Source organism: Bactrocera tryoni, chromosome 2, assembly GCF_016617805.1.
Source record: "Bactrocera tryoni isolate S06 chromosome 2, CSIRO_BtryS06_freeze2, whole genome shotgun sequence".
NCBI lineage: Eukaryota > Metazoa > Arthropoda > Insecta > Diptera > Tephritidae > Bactrocera > Bactrocera tryoni.
In genome coordinates, this window is record NC_052500.1 from 1,323,368 (window position 1) to 1,342,965 (window position 19,598).

Sequence of the window (19,598 nt, forward strand, 5' to 3'; positions counted from 1 at the left end):
CAAATAGCTTTCGCTGAGAGTTAAGTACTTGCGCGTCACACTCGAATTAATGCCGAAACGTGCAGATCACAGTCTAAATTCAAAAGGAGGGGCCAACGCCCCTAGAATGATAAGTAGGCGAGTGAACAAGTAGAATATTGGTTGGCTTACAGCAATCAGCTGGCGTTGGACGCTCAGTCGTTCGAGTCACGATTCTGGCTCGCCCTCGATTCTCGTTGCGATTGTCGGTCGGTGGGTCGCGTCGGCCAAACTGAAGCTGAAGCCGATGAAACCGATGAAGCCTATGAAGCCTATGAGTGGCAGCGGCCGACTCACCTACTTACGTATGCACAGCTGCGTGGCCTTTGACGTCACAAGCAACCAAGCTAACGAGCATAGGCGCTTGAGTGGGTTAGGCGGTTAGACAGCGATGGCGGGATGCTGCGCATGCGCGCGCGTAATTCAAGAGCATCGAAGTGCACTGAATTGCAGCGCGCGTTTTAAGGGTCAAGAAGCGCTGCTGGCCTAGAAAATGAACTTTCTCACTCAAATACGCGGCCACAGTGGCCTTTATGGTGACACAATTCACTTCTAATTTCGTCTACACGAGTGGAATAAATAGCAAAATAGTACATAACAATGAAGAATATGTGGCGTGGAGAGAATATAAATAAGAGCAAGTCAAGCGCAGGTATTTGTGGTGGTGATTTATTTATTCATTTATTTATTTTATAATTTATACATCTTTTACTTATATACGAGTATATAGAACTGGTATTTAGCTTAGCTTATGAAAAAATAAAATTATTGTATTATTTAACTTATTTTCTAATATTATAAGTAATGTAAGTCGGACAGAAATACTAAAGTCTAGTGCGTTCTTTTTTGTTGTTTCGTCATTTTCGATAAAATAGCTAAGAAACTAGAGATTAATTTTTATTTATAAATAACTTAAATAACTGTAAAATATCAAGTGCTTATTTGGAGTTTATTGCGATCAGCGCTTATAATTCTTATTTCTAATAGTTTCAATGTGATTTTTATGCAAGATTCTATAAAATGTAATGCGGTCGAGTCCGACATAAAAATATTGAGTATTAAAATAAAATTTCTACTCGAAAAAGTGTTCAAATATTTTTGATATTTTTTTATTTAAAATTGCATATCTATGCTCAGTCACCTTGAGTTAAATCCGCAACGGTATTATTAGTCCGGCTATTTTGCCATTTAACAAGACGAGTGACCATAGCTGGAGTTAGGTAAACGGTTTCACGGCTTTGTGTGCAACTTCTTACCTCTTTAATTAATACATACGTACATAGACATATGATATATCCATAAAATATTTTACTTTCTGCATACGCTATTCAACTAATCTAATCTCGTTTAGAACTATGGTACTATTTGCAACCCCTCCACTTCGGTCTTTATTTAAATAGTTGGAAAATTGTAAGACCCACCCTAGTGCTTCTACATGGACCCTTGTGGAAGCTGAGCTTGCAGAGCACGTGGCATTGTTCGCTTCCCTTGTTGCGGCTTGCTGGCTGACAGCGACGTAGACGAGGAAGCGCGTGACGAGTGCAGCTGCTGCATTTTAATGTTGCTGCGAATATAGCGCTGACGACGCGCTTCACGAAACACGACAAACACGAAGATACCCAAAACTATCACACACAGCGAAACAGTGATGATAATACTGCCGGCGTTCGACGAAATACGTTCCAAAGTTGTGGCAAAACCTGAGACAAGTCGAAGGTAACAAACACAAAAAATATTGAGTAAAAGTGTCATGACTTCACTTTGTAAATAAATAGAAACATATAGTCCTTATATCTATGCTTAAGCAATAGCGACTCACCTCTTCCCTCGACTGTATTGTGCAAGTGATACCACTGCTCCACACTCATTGTTCCGCTGGTGTTCGCCTCATCTGCCAGCAAATTGGCGACCGCCTGCTCGCGCACCAGTTTCGCGTACTTGGCCGCACGTGCCGCCATCACCGGCACTGTAGGAGCGGCATCGTGCTCTTGTTGTTCGTCAACTTCCTGCAGCTTCAGCATTACATTTTCGTGCTTGATATGTTGCTCATTAACGCCGGGCACAATGTCCTCCAACATGGCCACACTGTTTGGCACGTCACTGCCGTCGACGGTCAGCAGCTCGTTAGCTACGCTGCGCTCAGAACTGACGTTGGCGGCCTCGGTTACCTCTTGGACCAATGCAATGCTTTCGTCAGATTCCAAACTTTGCGTGCGCGCTGCGGGCGCTATAGGTTCCAGGGGCGCATGCTCCTTCAAAACTAGTGCACTCTTATCCACAAAGCGCATATAGCGCTGTTCTCGGCCCAGCCGATCGTCCGGCTCGAAGGGATCATTTTCAACAGCGGCGGCTACGCCGTCACTACCGGGCACGGTAAAACTGGCGCGCACTGTCTGCATGCCCGATTGGAAGCTACAAACCACGACGAACCTGAGAAACAAAATTAAGGAGATGATAGCAAAATTTAGTACCAGAGCACGCGTTTTAACGAGCTATATATGTATTACTGATTCTACGAGTTTAATAATCTTACTTAAGATTGCTTCGAATTAGTATTTTTAAATGTTTTAAAGAATATTTTTGAAGGGCTTTAAGTTTGTGTTTTATGCTTTCAGTGAGTTTAATAGTTCATTCTTGTTATTTATTCGTATTTACCTTCGTGTGCTGTGTGTGTAGATGCCCAACTTCTCCTGTACCGTTATAAACGTTTCAACCGTATTTGTTTCCGGTTTTACTAAACTACCGCACATTTTGTGATCGATTCGCATCGTATAACGATCGGTGGGATCATTCTGGTCACCCTTTATGCCGCAGTTGCCGCCATCGACAACAATCTTCCCACCAAAGTACGGACCGGTTTCCACTTCGATCTCAGAGGCTTGTGGCAAGCACTTTGTAGCTTGTGCAGCAACTGAAAAAGTGGAAACAACGCCAGAGAAAGGAAAGCATTTTACTTGTTTATAAAATCTCTATAATTTTCCACTTCATCTGCGCTACAAATTAGCTAATCAATGCTTACATCCTTTCGTTGGTATAATGATAGTTTGGCCGCCATCAAGTGGCACGCCCTTCGCTTCGTCGTCGATTTCGTTGCCGAAAAGCTCTGAGCGCCCAGTGATTTTCATGTTTCTGCGCTTCGCCTGCGGTCGGATGTGGAAGCTGTATTTGGTGGCCATGCGGAGATTTTCGATTTGCGCCGCGTAATGACGTATCTGCCGTCTGATAATAGAAATATGGATAAAAATGCATTATGATACTGGTTGAAGAAAAAAACGCGAAAACGCGCTATCTAAGTCAAGAGTTGGCAGTATTCTATTCTGCTTTGCTGTGCTGATTTTATCAGTGACCCAGTTGATGTGATATTAGAATAGTTAACACTCACCTGCTTTTCGCCTGTTCGTCTTCCACATTATTGTTCTTGTTACTGACTTTATGGTTGTTGCTGTAGTTGTTGTCGTCGTTACCGTTTGGTTCCAGCTGTTGAGTTTCGTTCACTAATTTGGAGCGACAACGATGCGGTCCAAATGACTGTAATTCACAAAAGAAAATCTGAAACGCTTTCGGCGGTTCCACTTCGGCGCTGCTGTTGGTGATAGCATCAATATCGGCGGTCGTCGGTGTTGTCAAATCGGCGGAGGGCACGAATTCCACCTCCCAGGTTAGATTAACGGATTTGTAATTGGGCTCACCCGAAACACTTCGTATCTCTGCAATTATAAAACGAGAATAAGATGTAATTACAGTTATTAAAATGACGGCTGGTTGACGTTTGGAGCGCATTAGTGCTTGTTAATGATTGAAAAACGAAATTTTGAAGCAGAACTAGAAAATAACGAACCTACTGAGACCTTAATTATGTAAATGAAAAAATATGTAGGCAATTTAGGAAACTGAGACCAAATTATATCTATATTTTGTCTGTTATACTGCCGCACCTCACATTTACAAACACACTTACACTTCAAATTCTAAGTGCAAATGCATGGATTTACTGTATTTTCCACAACTAGTTGCCACTCTTGTTGTTATTGGTTGCATGCGAAAGTAACTGCAGTCAAGAATCGTTGCTGAGCAACGGTAACGACAACTGCAACAAATGTGTCCGCAGTAGTCCCCCTCACTTCGCAGCAATAGATTGCGGTGCATATGTAGGTGTGCTAGTTATGGTAAACTTGCCTCTACTGTAACAACTACGGCGGCTCAACACACCAGAGCCCCCGCACCGCTCGCAACTAGTACGGGTTTGGCGGAAAGATGCCGCACCAGCCAAGCTCATGTTCTGGCAGCTTGAACATCTCGTACACTCGTAAACGGATGCTGACTGCCATTCTTCCTCTTTGCATTCTGCTTCTTCGTTATCTCGCTGGTTGCAGCTGTCGCCGTTGTTCTTATTTGCTATTCTATAAACACACACGTACGTACACAAATATATATGCGCTTATGCCACATGCATAAATATTCCCAACGGTGCTGCAACGCATGCGCACAAGAACAAAGTCGCATCACTGCTTGACTTCGAGTGCTGTTATTTGCCATGGGCTGTGGGGCAGTGGGATTTTGCGTTGGTGAGCTTTTGGCTTTCGTGGTTGTGTGGCATTGTGTGTGCGCGTATGTGTGCCTGTGTCTTTTGCGGTTACTTCAATGCTTCGGCTGCATAGTAATCCAAACATTTTAATTACTCCCACAGGAGCACGGCCAGGGCCAGCCAAGTGCTGTGCAGCTCGTTAAATTTAAAGCTACCGCCTTTGTTGGCGTTTCGTTGACGATCAGCGGGAAGATTTTTAGTGCTCAGCTTTGGAAATATTAGCCGAAGATTTAATTGAATTGTAAAAAATTTATTCGAACAAATGGATGCTATACTCGTGACCCTTGAGGTAAACTCTGTTTAAGTCGACCAACGGAAGGTATACATGAAATTTAAATAAGACAGCGTATAGCTATTTTATCCCAACACTTTTTAGTTGTCATCTTCATCTGCTTTTTAAAAAGTTTTTGATTTGTGCTAGATCGAAATAGTGAAGATTCGAATAAGTTTCCCTTAAATATGTTTTCCGACATCCCCTCAGACAAGTATTACAAAAATTCCACTCGTGTATAAGTTCCAAATAATCAATAGAGCACATACAAATATTCCAATTTCAGTGGCCGATAGTTATTTGTGGCAAGCCGCAGAAGCTCGAACAAAGGGTAACGAATTGACAAATTGTCAATGGCATCAGGGGTAAATACTCACAACACATCGTTTACAAGAGCCAGGCATCGCAATATGGAGGCAGGTGCTATGAGTTGGCCACTGCGGTGCGAAAGCCATCAAACAGCAACCGTCAAGCGTCAGCTATAATCATGGCACCGAACGCATTGACAACAAATCAAATAAACGTCAAATACTTGCAACTTACAACAAGGCCATTGAGCCAGCGTACGTGCAGTGCGCTCATTGAAGACAAGTTAAACCCCCCAAATACTCCACTCAATGCCCGCCGTCGGTGAATCCAATGCGAAAAGTGAAAACGACAAAGCTTTTGCTGGTCGCTCCTACAATCATTACCAACGTCACTGTTATTGGTGTTGTTGCAACAGCAGCTGTTCTCCTTCGAACGTAAACCCAATCACGCTAGTCATTCTAAGCGCGTTCAGCACGAACTCGTTCTCGACACTCAACACCCGACACCCGATGCGACTAAACGCGAGTGTATTAACCCAATTCGCTGCCCTCGCTCGGCATAATGGACAACAAATATGTAAGTGATGGCATCGCTGACGCTGCCTGCCTAAGTACAAACCGATGAATGAAAATTGCGGCAGCTGTTCGGCAACGACAGCTTCTGAGTCACAACACAAAAAATACATAATTGCATTGCCACAAGTCTGTGGCAGCAGTACTGGCAGCTTAAGCAACAGAATTTGTGATGCACGCTTTTGACACTTGACCCCTGTGCGACTGGCGCTTGACCTTTTCCATGCTAATGCCAAATTATTCCACAAAAAGCAAACGCACAGCTTAGTGAGAATTGACGCAGCTGAGCTCATTCTGCTGATCCCGTACGATTTTGGTCAGTTGGCCATTGGAGAGTTTATGGTTGATTGCACTGCTCGTTGTTGTTGCTGCAGAACCTCAGCGTGGGTTGAAGGGGTCAATGAAGTTCCCCTCTATGTGTGTCACTTTGTCATTGAGTGCATTTATTTCAATCTGCTTGAAGGTCAGCTGAGCCAAGTAGCGGTATGTCGGCGCCATTTGTGTGCTCTAAAAACTAATTTTACTTTCTTTGAAGCGACACAGTCAAAAAAGTGCAGGCGAATTTCCTTAAACCAAGTCAATAAGTGGCACGCAATTGCTGTCGCTGCAAAATGGTGTGTTTTTTATAATTGTAGAAGTGTTGAGTAGTGAAATTTAGATAAAGAAGCTGGTCCAACATTGTTTGCACCATTTTAGCTACTATATTCGGAAGGTATGAAGTTTCGAAAAAAATATGGCGCAGTGCTTTCCTGCTGGGAGTGAGCTGTTACAATAAGCTTTACGGAATTCTGTGAAGACCCTCACGTTCTCGCGTGCCATCACTACCGTTTGCCTACTTTATCTACAATCAGAGGTATTTGTTGCAATTTTTCACAGTTGTTGCTGCTGTTGCTACTGCTGCCTATAGATGCAGCACGTTTTATTGCCTCAGCGGTTTCGTGTGGCAACATTCAATATTAGTTACATACATTCAAGCGTAAGCATATAAGTATCCATTGGCTATGCAAGCGTGCATTACCGAACTATTACATACGAACGCATGTAGATGTGAGGTTTAGGTGTTATGTTGTACAAATATATCCGAGCAATAAATGCTCAAATGCACGATTGTAATAGCGTTTAGGATAACTTAATGCTCTGAGGACACTTGTTGACGCGGAGACATATGATATGAACATCGTATACTTCGCTCTCCTCTTTGGCATACCTCGGTCGAGCAATCGGTAGATGTGTAATCAGGCGCAAATTTGCAACAAGTTCCAACAACAATAAGGGCTTACTATTATTTAGCACTTTTAAGTGTTTTGTTGCCCATCTGCTCCGTTTTCCGTTGCTTTCGTTTCGCTTCATTGTACAATTTTAATTCTCATTATTCGGCGGAACTGGCAGCCTAATTGAGATCCCCGAAGCACACGCCTGCTCAAAGTACTCAGCCAGCTGCTGGACTTCGTGAAGAAATGTAATTTTCTTGTAAGTTAACTGAGTGCGCACTTTGCACGTGTTGTTGTACCTATTTTAGATTTAGGTTACAATCATTAATTAATTCCTCAGTGCTCTTAAAAACTCAAGTGCAAAACGAAAACAAGCTGTCGAAAACAGGAAGTATGAGATAGGATTAGGGTCAGTCAAAGCCGCTTAAATGCTGGAAATGTTGGAATTGTTGTTTATTAATAATAATTATTATAATAAGGTAGTAATCAATTCCAATTGGAACTCTATAAGTAGAGCTTTGTTTTGGATTTTCTCGGCTTAGAAGAATAACTTATGATTTAGCTATTTTCACGTTGGTAGAAATGTACTTTTGATTTCTGTGCACTTTTATCTTTGATTTCAATATACAGGGCTTGTCCGCAAAGTAATAGGACTGACTGACCGCGACTGTACTTCGGAACATGCGCGCACCGACTGGATTCGGTTAGTCTTCGAACCCATAGAGAGTCAGGACAAACAATCTCGCGCAACCTGTTTCTGTGTGTGGTGCAAGCCAAAAATGCAGCGTTCGTTAGAGCAGAGGTACGCGATTAAATTCTGTGTGAAACTCGGTAAATCTGAGACAGAGACGTTTGATATGATCAAGCAGGCTTACCCAGATGAATCTTTGAGTATGATCCCGAGACAAAGTGGCAACCTTCCGAGTGACACACACCAGCGTCTTCTCGCCCAAAAAAGGAAAGAATAAGCAAATCCAAAGTGAAAACGATGCTAATTGTCATTTTTGACATTAAAAGCATCGTCCACTACAAATTAGTCTCTCCTGGACAATCCATCAACGCCAAGTTTTACGTGGAAGTTCTCAAGAGATTCATTTCAATCGAGTCCAACAAGACGTCACAGCCGATTAGAAGTTGTAAACAGCTACCTAACCAAGGCCAACATCCAAACGTTCCGCAGCCGCCCTACAGCCCAACTGTGTAATTTTTCGCAATTATTTCCAATGGATAGTTTAAAGCCCTTTATTTTCACATCACTTTTGGTTTTTCCTCATAGAAATTGATCAAGAATTACGTTCTTTCTTACTGCCATTTTCCCAGGCGCAGAAACCCGGTTGTATGTATGTATACTTGAGTATAATATTTGCGTATGAGTGCTCACATAGAACAAGTATATTAAACAAAAGACTTTCGCGCCGAACTGGTCCGCCACTCTTTGTCCATTTCCTGCAGCAATTTAGCGGCGATTTCCAGCTAAACACACATTTTCACTCTTACTTGCGCCGGCGAATCGCTTGTATAATTACATATGGTAAACAAGAAGGAGCAGATTGTCACTAATGACAATGATATGCGAAGGAAATCATGGAGAAACCGATACGTTTGCAATTATGCTAATATCCGTAGCTAACAATATATGGTATATATATACATATGTATGTATTTAAATATGCTGAAATGACCATTTGTTTGCCCACACGCACTCATACATAGGCGGTTTGGCACAGAACATTCGTAAGATAGCGGCTTCGGCAACAGCTGGCCAGGCTCTTGGCTTTTAAAATGTGCTTATCGCTCGGCTGTGGCAGGAAATGGCCAGCAATTACCGGTGCTGACAGAAAAAGAACGGCAGTGTGTAACCCTTTTAATGCAACGCAGAGCAACCAGCCGCTCTTGGGCGACTAACAGCACACATTTGCATATGCCCACGTACATACTTACGTACACATATGCATACTTATGTATGTATGTATGTATGTGTGTGCATGAGCGTTTGCCAAATACAAACACTCACAGTTGGCAGGCAAATGCGAATTTAATTAAATGCAATTTGCGTCTGTTTGTTGCATGCAAAGTGCAATTTAATGCAAATTGCCGTAATATTGCGCCGAGGATGAGCCAATTCGTGGCGTAAGTGGTAAGTGGCAACATACTTTTTTGCACTCACTTTCGTTAGAAGCGAAGCCGGCGGCGGTGGAGTATCGAATGCTTTTTGATTACGTAATAAATGGTACGAGAGCACCTTTCCGTTTTAATCGACCAGACCGCACCCCTTTCCTAGCATTTTCGTTGGTGCTGCTGGCGAGGAAAGTGCAGCAATCCAAGAGTGGTTCAACATTTCGGTGCATACGTTGGGTAACATTTTGGTTTTATCCATCAATGTACGAAAGTGCCAAGTGGTTGGCAACAATGGAGTTTGAGAGCAAAGAAATGTTTCATTCGCACTTCAGTTGACCACTGGATTGGTGAGCTCTGTGCAGGCGACTTAATGGCCGTCCAACTGCCACTAACGGCGCGGAAGTGCTACGGTGCTAACTACTTGTATATAAACATACGTACATATATATGTATTACAGTAATAAATAGCGTTACTAATGCTGCTATTTACGGCTATACTCTTGGCTCCGCTGATAAGCACGGCTGCCGCCACTCTGCCACAACGGTGTCCAACAATGTGCTTAGATCGCGAGTTTTTCTAGCTTCTGCTTGAAGTATTCGACTCTCAATTTTCGTTTGCTAATAATATTTTATAAAAGATTAGTTATTGATAATAAAAAAATTTAATTTTATCTGAGAGCATTGCTGGTGATGTCTATCAGCGCCATTCTATACAAACGCCTGGTATACATACATACACATATGTACGATAAAGGTAGTAAAAAAAAAACCAAGAGCGATTATTACTAACAGTACTGAATTGTGTGGCGGTCTCCTCCTTCGTTTAGACTGAAAAAAATTATATGCTACAACAAGGCTAAACACGGATTAATAAAATTTCTTACGACTTCGCAAAAAATATTAAAATTCCAGCTAAAAATGTAAAGCAATAAAAGTTTACGACTGAAATCTGACAACTGAGCTTACTTCCAACTTCATAACAGACACCACTTAGGTAACATTTTTAGAAGAGAATGAGAATTTTTAAACCTGTGATTGACCCTATCGTCTTTCTCAACAGAATTTTTATTAAGTGACCACGCTTTTAGGTGCGATTTTCATTGCACATATGTACATATATAAGTTTTGGCAATAAAACTTGTACTTTGCTTTGTTATTTTTCACCAGTCACCTCCACTATTGCTTCCGGTTCAATAAAATTCATAAGCGAAATTTTAATCTGAACAAAAAAACTAGCAAAACAAGAAATCGCGATATACAAAATGTAGCCAAAAAATAGGAAAGAATAAGTAGAAACGTTCGCCGACATCGCTGGCGGCAAGCTAGCGACGTTCACCAACGTTCTTTCCATTTCATCGGCACGCACATTCGACAAGTTGGAAAAGTTTCCATCAACGCAAATGCCAATGCAGCAGCAAATTACTCGCATTAAAGATTTTTTAATTAAGCAAGAACAACACGGCGAGCGCCGCTGTCAAACACGCTGCTAAGTAAGTTGGAAGCTTGCAATAATGTCAGGCGGTTAATGGGTCAAGTGAGGTTCGGCGAAAATAGCGAAAACAACCACATTACACACCAACCCATTCGTACAACATGATATTTACACATACCTGCACACATGCAAACACACCGAAAATGGCAAGCAGCTAAATTAAATGTAAACAAATTACAAAATTTTCGCAAAAATCCCCGACAACTGACAAAAAGTATCCACAAACTGTATGAGGCCTGTGCGACTTGATACACTGAGAAAAAAAGTATAAAAGTATATTGGTGTTGTTGAGTTTTGTGACGAATTTTTGAGAATAAGTGTATAAGTTCCTTAAGTAAATTGGTAAATTACTGATAAAGTCTTCAAACCAAATTTTTAAAACTTAAATTTCAACGTTCAGGGATTAGAAGATTTTGCTTATTAATGGTAGTCGAAATAGTCTTTTTGTGTTTCTATTCAAACTTCAACTTTTTTTATATGGTATTTATACTAATAAATAAATAAACAAATATGTATCATATGGTCGACCACTCTTTGCCATTTTTCCGTTAGAGACATTATTCCACCAGTGTAAATCGAAATTTCCAGAACGGAAGCGAGCGAACCATTGTTGTGCTACATGAATTGATACGGCGTCGTCTCCGTAAAGTTCACAAATTTCATCGGTAGCTTGCTTGGCATTCTTTCTTTTTTATACAAAAAATTCAAAATATGGCGAATTTCTTCATTAATTTCCCGAATTTCCCCGATTTTATTTTTTCTTGGTTAAATGAAGCTCACTTAAGGTGAGATTACCTTTCTAACATTATACGAGTATAGTATGACACAATGTGATAGTTAGGCCTGGAGATATACGATTGCAACGACATCTATTGACAAAATACGAAAAGACTTTTTCGACTAACCGATATCACCCAAGCCAAATCACTGCTGCTTTCTAAATCGAGATTAGATGCGGATTTGATGAAGTAAGTCCCTTTCCAGTACACTCAAAGGCACAGTATTCCCGTTCTCTAATCCATGACGCCACATTCCAATCTAGGCCAGTCATTATAGTAAGTTCGCCTCGGAATAAGTTCACCTAGGTATACCCTACCATATGTAGGTTTTGAGACAACTCTAGGGTGTCAATATACAAGTATTTACAGACACATAAATGGGTATATAGAATTCCGAGATTCTTACCTAATTTAAGCTTAGATGATTGGACTAATCAGTTATCTCTAACTGAGCGCAATCGTTGTAAGCTCTAATTTAATCATTGTTGAGGTTTACGACTCACAAACCGATATAATTCGGTTGAGTTTAATTTGCATTTATTGCCAATGTCAATATATTCGAGTTATATGATTTAATTGCCGGCGATTTGCTATTTTACTTGTGTTTTTATGTGCACAGCGAGTGGTAACTCATTCGCAACGGCTTGAGTGCTCAAATGTAGTGTCATAAAGTTTCTCACCATGCAAACGAGGCTTAACGGTAAGCGCCGTTGGAGTGTTGTAAAAGCATGCGCTTGTGGCGGTCGCCCGAAAAGGTCGTTTCGTATGTTTCAGTTGTATTATTTATGTGCGCATTTAGCGCTAAATAGGGACATAAAATGTCAATAAATGCCTAGCACAACAACAGTTGCAACAAAAGCACAAATGTACGCTTGGCGCTGAGAACTCAGTGGACGCGTTGGACGGTCAATGACTGCTCGTGGCAAGCAGCCTGCGTGTGTATGTGTGTGGGTCTGTGCAGATAAGGTCGTGGTTGTGAAACGGTATGAAGTAGTCGCGGCGCAAATAAGACGGCTTTGGTTTTTGACTATTTTTTGTTGCGTTTCTGAGTTTCTGCAACGCAGACGAGTAAGAAATCAGCCGTTCAACCGTAAACAGTTAAGTTGACAATTTATGTGGCAAGCGTCATTTGAACAACGCGTTGACAGTGTGTGGTAAAATATGTTTAGGCTGTTAGCGTAGACGGCGGAGCTGACTTTGAAGGTGTCACGCCGGCATATTGCGCTTCAAGCAAAAAATCCGAAAAGGAAAAACGAAAATACATACGCGCACAAATGAAAAGCAGCCAAATAAAGTATGTGAAAAGAAAGTCAGTGCCAAGCCGCAGCACTGAAACAAAACGTGACTAGAATCCGCGCCACTGCGCCAGAACAAGTTGCGTTCTCGTAGTGTCTCGTTATAGGCGTGTTGCTTGTGGCGCAAGTGAGGCGAAAGCTGGCAAGCACACACACGCGCTCACGCACATGCACGAAGGCGAAGCGCAATCACTGTTTGTAGTTAATTTGACAATTTTAGTGCAAAATAAATATTTGCACTTTCAACACCAACATAAAACGCCAAACAACTCGCGCAATTTTCTCGCCGCTCGCACGAATTCAATTGCGGCACTTCTGTTGTTCTTCAACCGCAAATGCACAAACAAAGCCAACCACTTAACCACCGCATTTTGCAGCGGTTCATTAAATTTTATAGACTTTCATTCTTAACTGTGACCAAAGCGCTCCACACCGCCACCGCCACCGTCGCTGCCATCGCTCCAGTGCGCGCACGAAAGACTTAAGCGACGGGCGAGTGTGCTTCCAATGTTTTGCACTTCTTGAGCTGGCGCATTCAATACGGTTCGTGCTTTGTTCGATTTGTGCCCCAATTTCACTTTCAGCCACATGCTGCAACCGTTTAAGATCCATCATAAAGCGCTTCGAAAAATTCATAAGCGCTTAAGTAAATGATTTATTACATGCCCATTGAAAGTATAACAGACCGTCTAATCTTGTTATGCCGCCCGAATTCAAAGACGACGCCCAGCGCAACCAGCAGTCGGCGCCATTGTGCTGGTAATCAGTGCGTTGCCGCATCGCTGGGCCAAACTTTCACTTTTTCATCTTTTTCATGCTACAACACAATTTAATTAATACGAAAAGCATTCAAATTTAACACTTAACAGAGATTGCAAAACAAACAAAATACAATAAAAAATAATGGGAGTTGGTAAGGCAGCCGTACAAAGCGCGCGCTATGCAATTACACAAGCGTCTCAAGCGTTGTTGCATTTTTGTATTGTGTTGAGCAATGAAAACATATGGTCCGGGTTGCCAGTTCCCGGCTTATAACTCTTTGTTATTGTAATTTTCAGGATTTGTCAAGTCATTTCGGCGACAATGTGTGTCTTCGCAATTGCGTGACTTTTAGTTTTCAATTCTTAAAATGTTCAAAAGTGATCTCCGTACTTCAAATTCGTTTTATTTTACAATATTGTTTCCTAATATTTTGTTGTGTTTTGAAAGCTTAACGCCACTGAAATCTTAGCCTCATTTGTATTTGTATTTCTGGTTCACTTTCAATGGAGAGTTTTCCATTTAATAAATAAGCAGTCAGATTTAGGGCACTTGTACTCCCCTCATTTGCATATTAATGCCTTAGTGGCCACTAGATATCTGCTTTTGGTCATTATTTATATACTCAGTGGCGATTTCAATAGAAGTTAATAGAAAAACGAAAGCTTTTAGGAAGACTCCTAATCTTAGTTAACAATCTACAGTTCACAGCTGGATAAAAAATATAAAATCGTGAATTAGTTAGTTAGTTAGTATAAATAAATAAAAAAATAAAATGTGTACATAAAAATTTTTTCATGACTTATATTTTGTAGTCGAAAAAGTCTTTTCGTATTTTGTCAATAGATGTCGTTGCAGGCGTATCCAGTCCAGTACTACCAATCACATTGTGTCCTACAGTGTAGTCTTGGAAAGATGAGATTCTAAGCTTCACCAAAAAAAAAAAAAAATAACTTCGGGGAAGTTGAAAAAAAGTTACAGCTGTTCAAAAATGAGTGAAAATAATGAAGAAACTCGCTATATTTTGAAATTTTTTTATAAAAGAGGGAAGAATGCCACGCAAGCCACCAATGAAATTTTGTGAAGTTTGCGGAGACGATGTTGTATCACTTCGTGTAGCACAACAATGGTTCACTCGCTTCCGTTTTGGAAATTTCGAAGTTTCGATTTCCACTGATGAAAGTTTTACACTGATTGAATAATGTCTCCAGCGGTACATATTTGTATATTTATTTATTAGTATAAATATAAAAAAAATAATTTGAAGTTTGATTAGAAATACGAAAAGACTTTTTCGACTACCCAATATATAGATTTTGTCATCGATAGAACGAAAACAAGAAATTATGATCTTAGCTATACAAATGTGTGCACGAGTTTTATAAAAAGTTTGAAAATTCATAACTCTATTAATACAGTGTAACTTCAGGGCCACAATGGACAAATTCACTCCTCATATATTCTACCAGGCTTGGATGGACACTATTCATTGAGGCGTTGCTATTTGAGTTACTGTCTTTGTAAATGCTTCTTATTATACATAAAATGTATATGTAATGCAATTCTGCACCTACGTTTTTATATAAATATGTGGCCGTAAATGGTCATTGTCGACTGACCGACTGACTTGCTTGCTCTCTGCATGAACTTCGCAATGCTTCCGCTTGCTCCCTTTTTCACTGCTCCCTTTTATTATTTCTTCATATACAAATATATGGGCTTGTATTCAAACTCCAGCAGTGACAAAGCCAACGCGTACTGCGCACGCATGCGTAAAATCCACTGCAGAGAAGCGCAGAAAAGTAAAACTTTGAAAAGCGATCAGCATATAATGGCTACAACAACAAAAGCTATGTAAAAATGCCAAATGAAATTGTCGGCTCATTAATTGTACGGACAGTTTCTAAACTTTTCCATCTGTCTGCCTGACAATCCGCCTGTGGTCACCTCTAATAGTACACAGTGTTGCTGTTGTTGTTGCTTTCTTAATTTAAGGTGTTTCGTTGCCACATGACGTTTTTCCATTCGGCTTTGCATTAATTATTTTCCTCTTCGAAAGTTCACGCTGAAAGTTGCAAGTCTGCACGCGGTCCATTGTTTTTCTTCCATTGTTCAAGGGTTTTGTTTCAAATTTGCCGTTAAACACAAGAATGACACACGAACAAAGATTTAACGCAACACCAACGCTGCACACATGCAAACACGTGCATACGTGTGCAAGAGCGCGACAGACAAATTGTTAATCGTGATGCTGGTTCGTTGCTTAAATCTTTTGCTTTTGGCCTCAAAATCGGAACTTCAGAGACGCTGTTTAGAAAGCAAAGCAGCGCTCGCCAAATATGCAATTGTTTACGGAAAAGAAAAGCTGGCCTTTTACATAATTAATTTTTGTTTCTGCTTTTGGAAGTTTTTTTTTTTTTGTTGCTCTCTATGTCTTCTTTGAGCGAGCGTTTTCGTTTGATTTTTGCCTAATTAGTGTTTAAATATAAATAATGCTAATGAGTAGTAATCGGCGTTTGGTAATTAGGTACTTCTTCTGCTGAGCAATGAGTCTCACGCCGTTAAGCAGGCAGAATGGGAGTAGGAAGGGAGTGAGGCGATGTGGGTTCAAAAGACCACCGCAGAATCTGGGAAAAGCTGCTTTGTTTCTCAACTTTACTATAGACTCCCGGCCGAATAATGGAGCTGAGTTGGTAGATTGTAAAAATATAGTTATGGCTAATGTAGGTTGGCTTAAGTATAAATGTAAGTATTCTTACGAATAATTACTATATTTATGTAGCTTTTGTATGTATTTGTTTTTTAATACATTTTAAAGATAGCCAATGTTGCTTAGTTATGACCTCGACTTATCTTTATATATAAAAACTACATGTCACGTTGTTTGTCCGCGATGGACTCTTAAACTACTGAATCGATTTTAGTAAATTTAGCACACTGTGTCCAGGTTGAACCAACTTAGAAGATAGAATAGTACAATATATTAAGCGGTCACCTCTATTAACTGGTCAGAAAGACTGGTAACCAGACCAGCCTTACCAGAAAGCAGCCTTAAATTCGTAATTTTTTCCAATGAAATTTATTTGCACGAACATATTTAAAATTAAACCTCAAGTACAATTCCTTGGACTCTTATACCGACAATCGTTGATGTCAGCGAGTTTTCCTTTGATTACGAATCTAATCTTTACTAAAGGTTTTCCAGATCTTATTTAGTATATTGAAGTATTTATTATACTACAGAGTTCACCTAACGATTATTTGTATGGCATAACACTAATATAGATAGCTATGGAGTTATGTCTGTTGTTTACATATACATGATCAGGATGACGGGACGAGTTGAATTTCGAGTGGCTGTCTGTCTGTTCGTTTGTGCAAGCGATAACTTGAGTAAAAATTGAGATATTTTTTTTAGTTCACATGATCCTTGCAACCTAAGGATGGTTGATATTGTAGATGGTCTCATGCTATAAGTAAACTCCAGTGGAAGATAAAAACAACGAATTGTATTTGCGAGGGCCATCTATTGCTCAACAATTTTTAAAAAAATGTGCACGGCCCGGTCTTCTTATTAATTTATTGTTCATAGCTCTTAAACCATTCAAGCTATAATACCCTTCCTACTCAACTTGACCGATTTCAATTAAATTTGGGAGATAATATTATCCCGAAAATAGTCGAAAGTAGACAAAAACACTCCTACTCTCTATATTACAAAACAACTCAATTTAAAATTCCATTTTAATCTTTCAATTGACACGAATAATGCCTTGGAGTTGTACCAACTTATGACGAAAAATTGTCCGAATCCAAAAATATTCGAATACATAGCTTATTTATTTGTAATTTAGATATATATATTTTGTTTTGTTCTCGTCAATTTAAAAAGTTAGAGCCTCTAGTTCAACAAGATCAAACTGTCGACCATATTTCTTATATGAAGAGGCTGCAAATAGAACTCATTAACATAGGCATCCAGAGGCTGTGCCAACTGTCTTCGAATTGCCACTCAATCCTCTAGTTATTATACCCTGAACAGGGTATATTACGTTTGTCACGAAGTTTGTAACACCCAGAAGGAATCGTCGGAGACCCTATAAAGTATATATATATAAATGATCAGTATGTCGAGCTGGGTCGATTTTGCGATGTCCGTCTGTCTGTCTGTATATATACGAACTAGTCCCTCAGTTTTTAAGATATCGTTTTGAAATTTTGCAAACCTCATTTTCTCTTCAAGAGTTGCTCATTTGTCGGAACGGCCGATATCGGACTACTATAACATATAGCTGCCATACAAACTCAACGATCGGAATCAAATGCTTGCATGGAAAACTTTCACATTTGACAAGATATATTCACGAAATTCGGTTTAGATTATTTTCTAAGGCAACAATGTAATTTCCGAAGAAATTGTTCAGATCGGTTAACTATAGCTTATAGCTGCCATACAAACTGAACGATCGGAATCAAGTTCTTCAAGCTTCCATACAAGCTTCCATACAAACTGAACACATAGTTACTAACAGAAATGCACCTGTGATGGGTATTTAGCTTCGGTGCAATCGAAGTTAACGTTTTTTCTTGTTTTTAGTATATTTCGTGACAGTAACCATTAGGTAACTTATCACTTGACAGTTCGAAAAAACATTGACATCTTGCTTACAAACTGAACTCACCGTATTTGCCAGCCAAGTGATTGGCGTCGTCGATGTATCGGCTTTGCTTGTCCTTTGTCAGCGACTTGTTGATGCTTAAACTCTCCGGCACTGCCTGCAGGCCATGAACGTGCGCTACCTTCGCTGCCCGCATGCGCTGGAATCCTTTCGTTCCGCCAGCGCTGGCTGTGACGGCACCGGCTGCAGCAACGCCTATTAGCACCTGCAGCAGGAGGACAACAAGTATAATGTTGTAACCAGCATTGCTGTTGGCAGCAGCAGCAGCTCGCCGGCGTTCACCGCTCTTTATTGACGGTCGCCAGCAGCTGGGCAGTAATAATGCGGTTCTAGAACGAAAGCGCATCTTTACCCTCGGCCAAAGGTGCGATCACAGCTGGGAACAGAAATTTCCAACGATTAGTAGACTTTTACAACGAGTTGGCTTTTTTGCAGTTTGTTTGCATTATTTATATATTTGTTATTTTTGTTAAATGCTTCCACTGTGACTTCAATTGAGAAAAAGAAGTTTAGCGGAGATCGGAAAGAATTGCTTTGTTGATTTTACACAAAGAAGCGCCTAATGAGCGCAACACTTTCTACGCTGGCAAGTAGACTATTGCCTACACACATACAAACGTGTAAAATCAGTGGCGAACGTAAAAAACAAACACAAAGAACGCGTTTCGTCCGCTCTACAATTAAGGGTAAAGAATGATGGACCTTGAATTTATCGCGAGAGCATATGTGAGTGAACTGCACGACACCAAACGATTCATTAAAATTATTTTAATTTTTAACACTTTGGCTTTGACTGCACTACTTCTTGTCGATTTTCAACGTTCGCTTTTTACCACCTTTTGCGCAGCCGTAAACGCGTCCGCTCTTTCACCAATGCGGCCAACAACTGATTTTGTTCGGTTGTGGCAACTGCAAGCTCAACCAAAAGTCATTGTCGGCAGTGCTTGATAGGCAAAGCCGAGACTGTGCTACACTACCTTCTTCTGTTGTTTTTGTTGTGCTGCAGCAATTGCCGGTTTGCGGCCTTCTGTCATTGCCAAGGCTGAATGCGAGTGCGCAGAATGCTAGTTGTAGTACTTTCGGGTATAAACAGAGAGGCACGACAAATTCAACTGAGCGCGCTAGAGCTTTTACTCAAAACATCTGCTTGCCGTAGAGAGAAAATGCTCGTTTCAGTGAGTTTATATTTCCGATTATCTCGTTTTTTTGCGGCAAAGAAAATCCGTTTTGAAAGTTATTCATAAAAGTTCTAGTTACTTTGCTTAGAACTGTAGTATTATTTTTATACCATAAAAGAGGGGCTTATACAATTTTTTAAACAAATCGCTGCGCAGTTTTTTTTCCTAAAATTATTTCAAATTTTTTGTTGTGTCATTTGCAGTAAAGCTTGCCAAAGTGGGAACTCATTTAATATAATGACGGCTATAAAAGTAGGCTGGGGCATAAAATACTGCCTGAATTTCAGTTTGTCTCCAGTGGAAGTGTTGCAAATAGTCCGAAGTTCTGTAAC

At 40.4% G+C, this 19,598-nt stretch overlaps 1 protein-coding gene across 1 annotated transcript; it reads right to left on the minus strand.

Annotated features, from left to right (window-relative positions):
* Window positions 1-805: 805 nt before the first annotated feature.
* LOC120767584 lies at window positions 806-18,434 on the minus strand. The gene is made up of 6 exons (XM_040093731.1): window positions 18,092-18,434; window positions 3,401-3,725; window positions 3,038-3,237; window positions 2,674-2,929; window positions 1,838-2,448; window positions 806-1,718 (listed from the first exon to the last, which is right to left on the minus strand). Exons 1-6 carry the CDS (start codon window positions 18,432-18,434, stop codon window positions 1,450-1,452), a joined length of 2,004 nt encoding a protein of 667 aa, XP_039949665.1. The 3' UTR covers window positions 806-1,449.
* Between the last annotated feature and the right edge of the window lie 1,164 nt (window positions 18,435-19,598).

What these genes read in the sequence shown, in the direction of transcription:
- LOC120767584 (XM_040093731.1), bottom strand. Translation starts at nt 18,434, where the DNA reads ATGCGCTTTCGTTCTAGAACCGCATTATTACTGCCCAGCTGCTGGCGA. An exon ending in CATTATACCAACGAAAGGAT is followed by an intron (nt 2,930 to 3,037) that starts GTAAGCATTGAT and finishes CCACTTTTTCAG; the next exon opens with TTGCTGCACAAGCTACAAAG. An exon ending in CAATACAGTCGAGGGAAGAG is followed by an intron (nt 1,719 to 1,837) that starts GTGAGTCGCTAT and finishes GACTTGTCTCAG; the next exon opens with GTTTTGCCACAACTTTGGAA.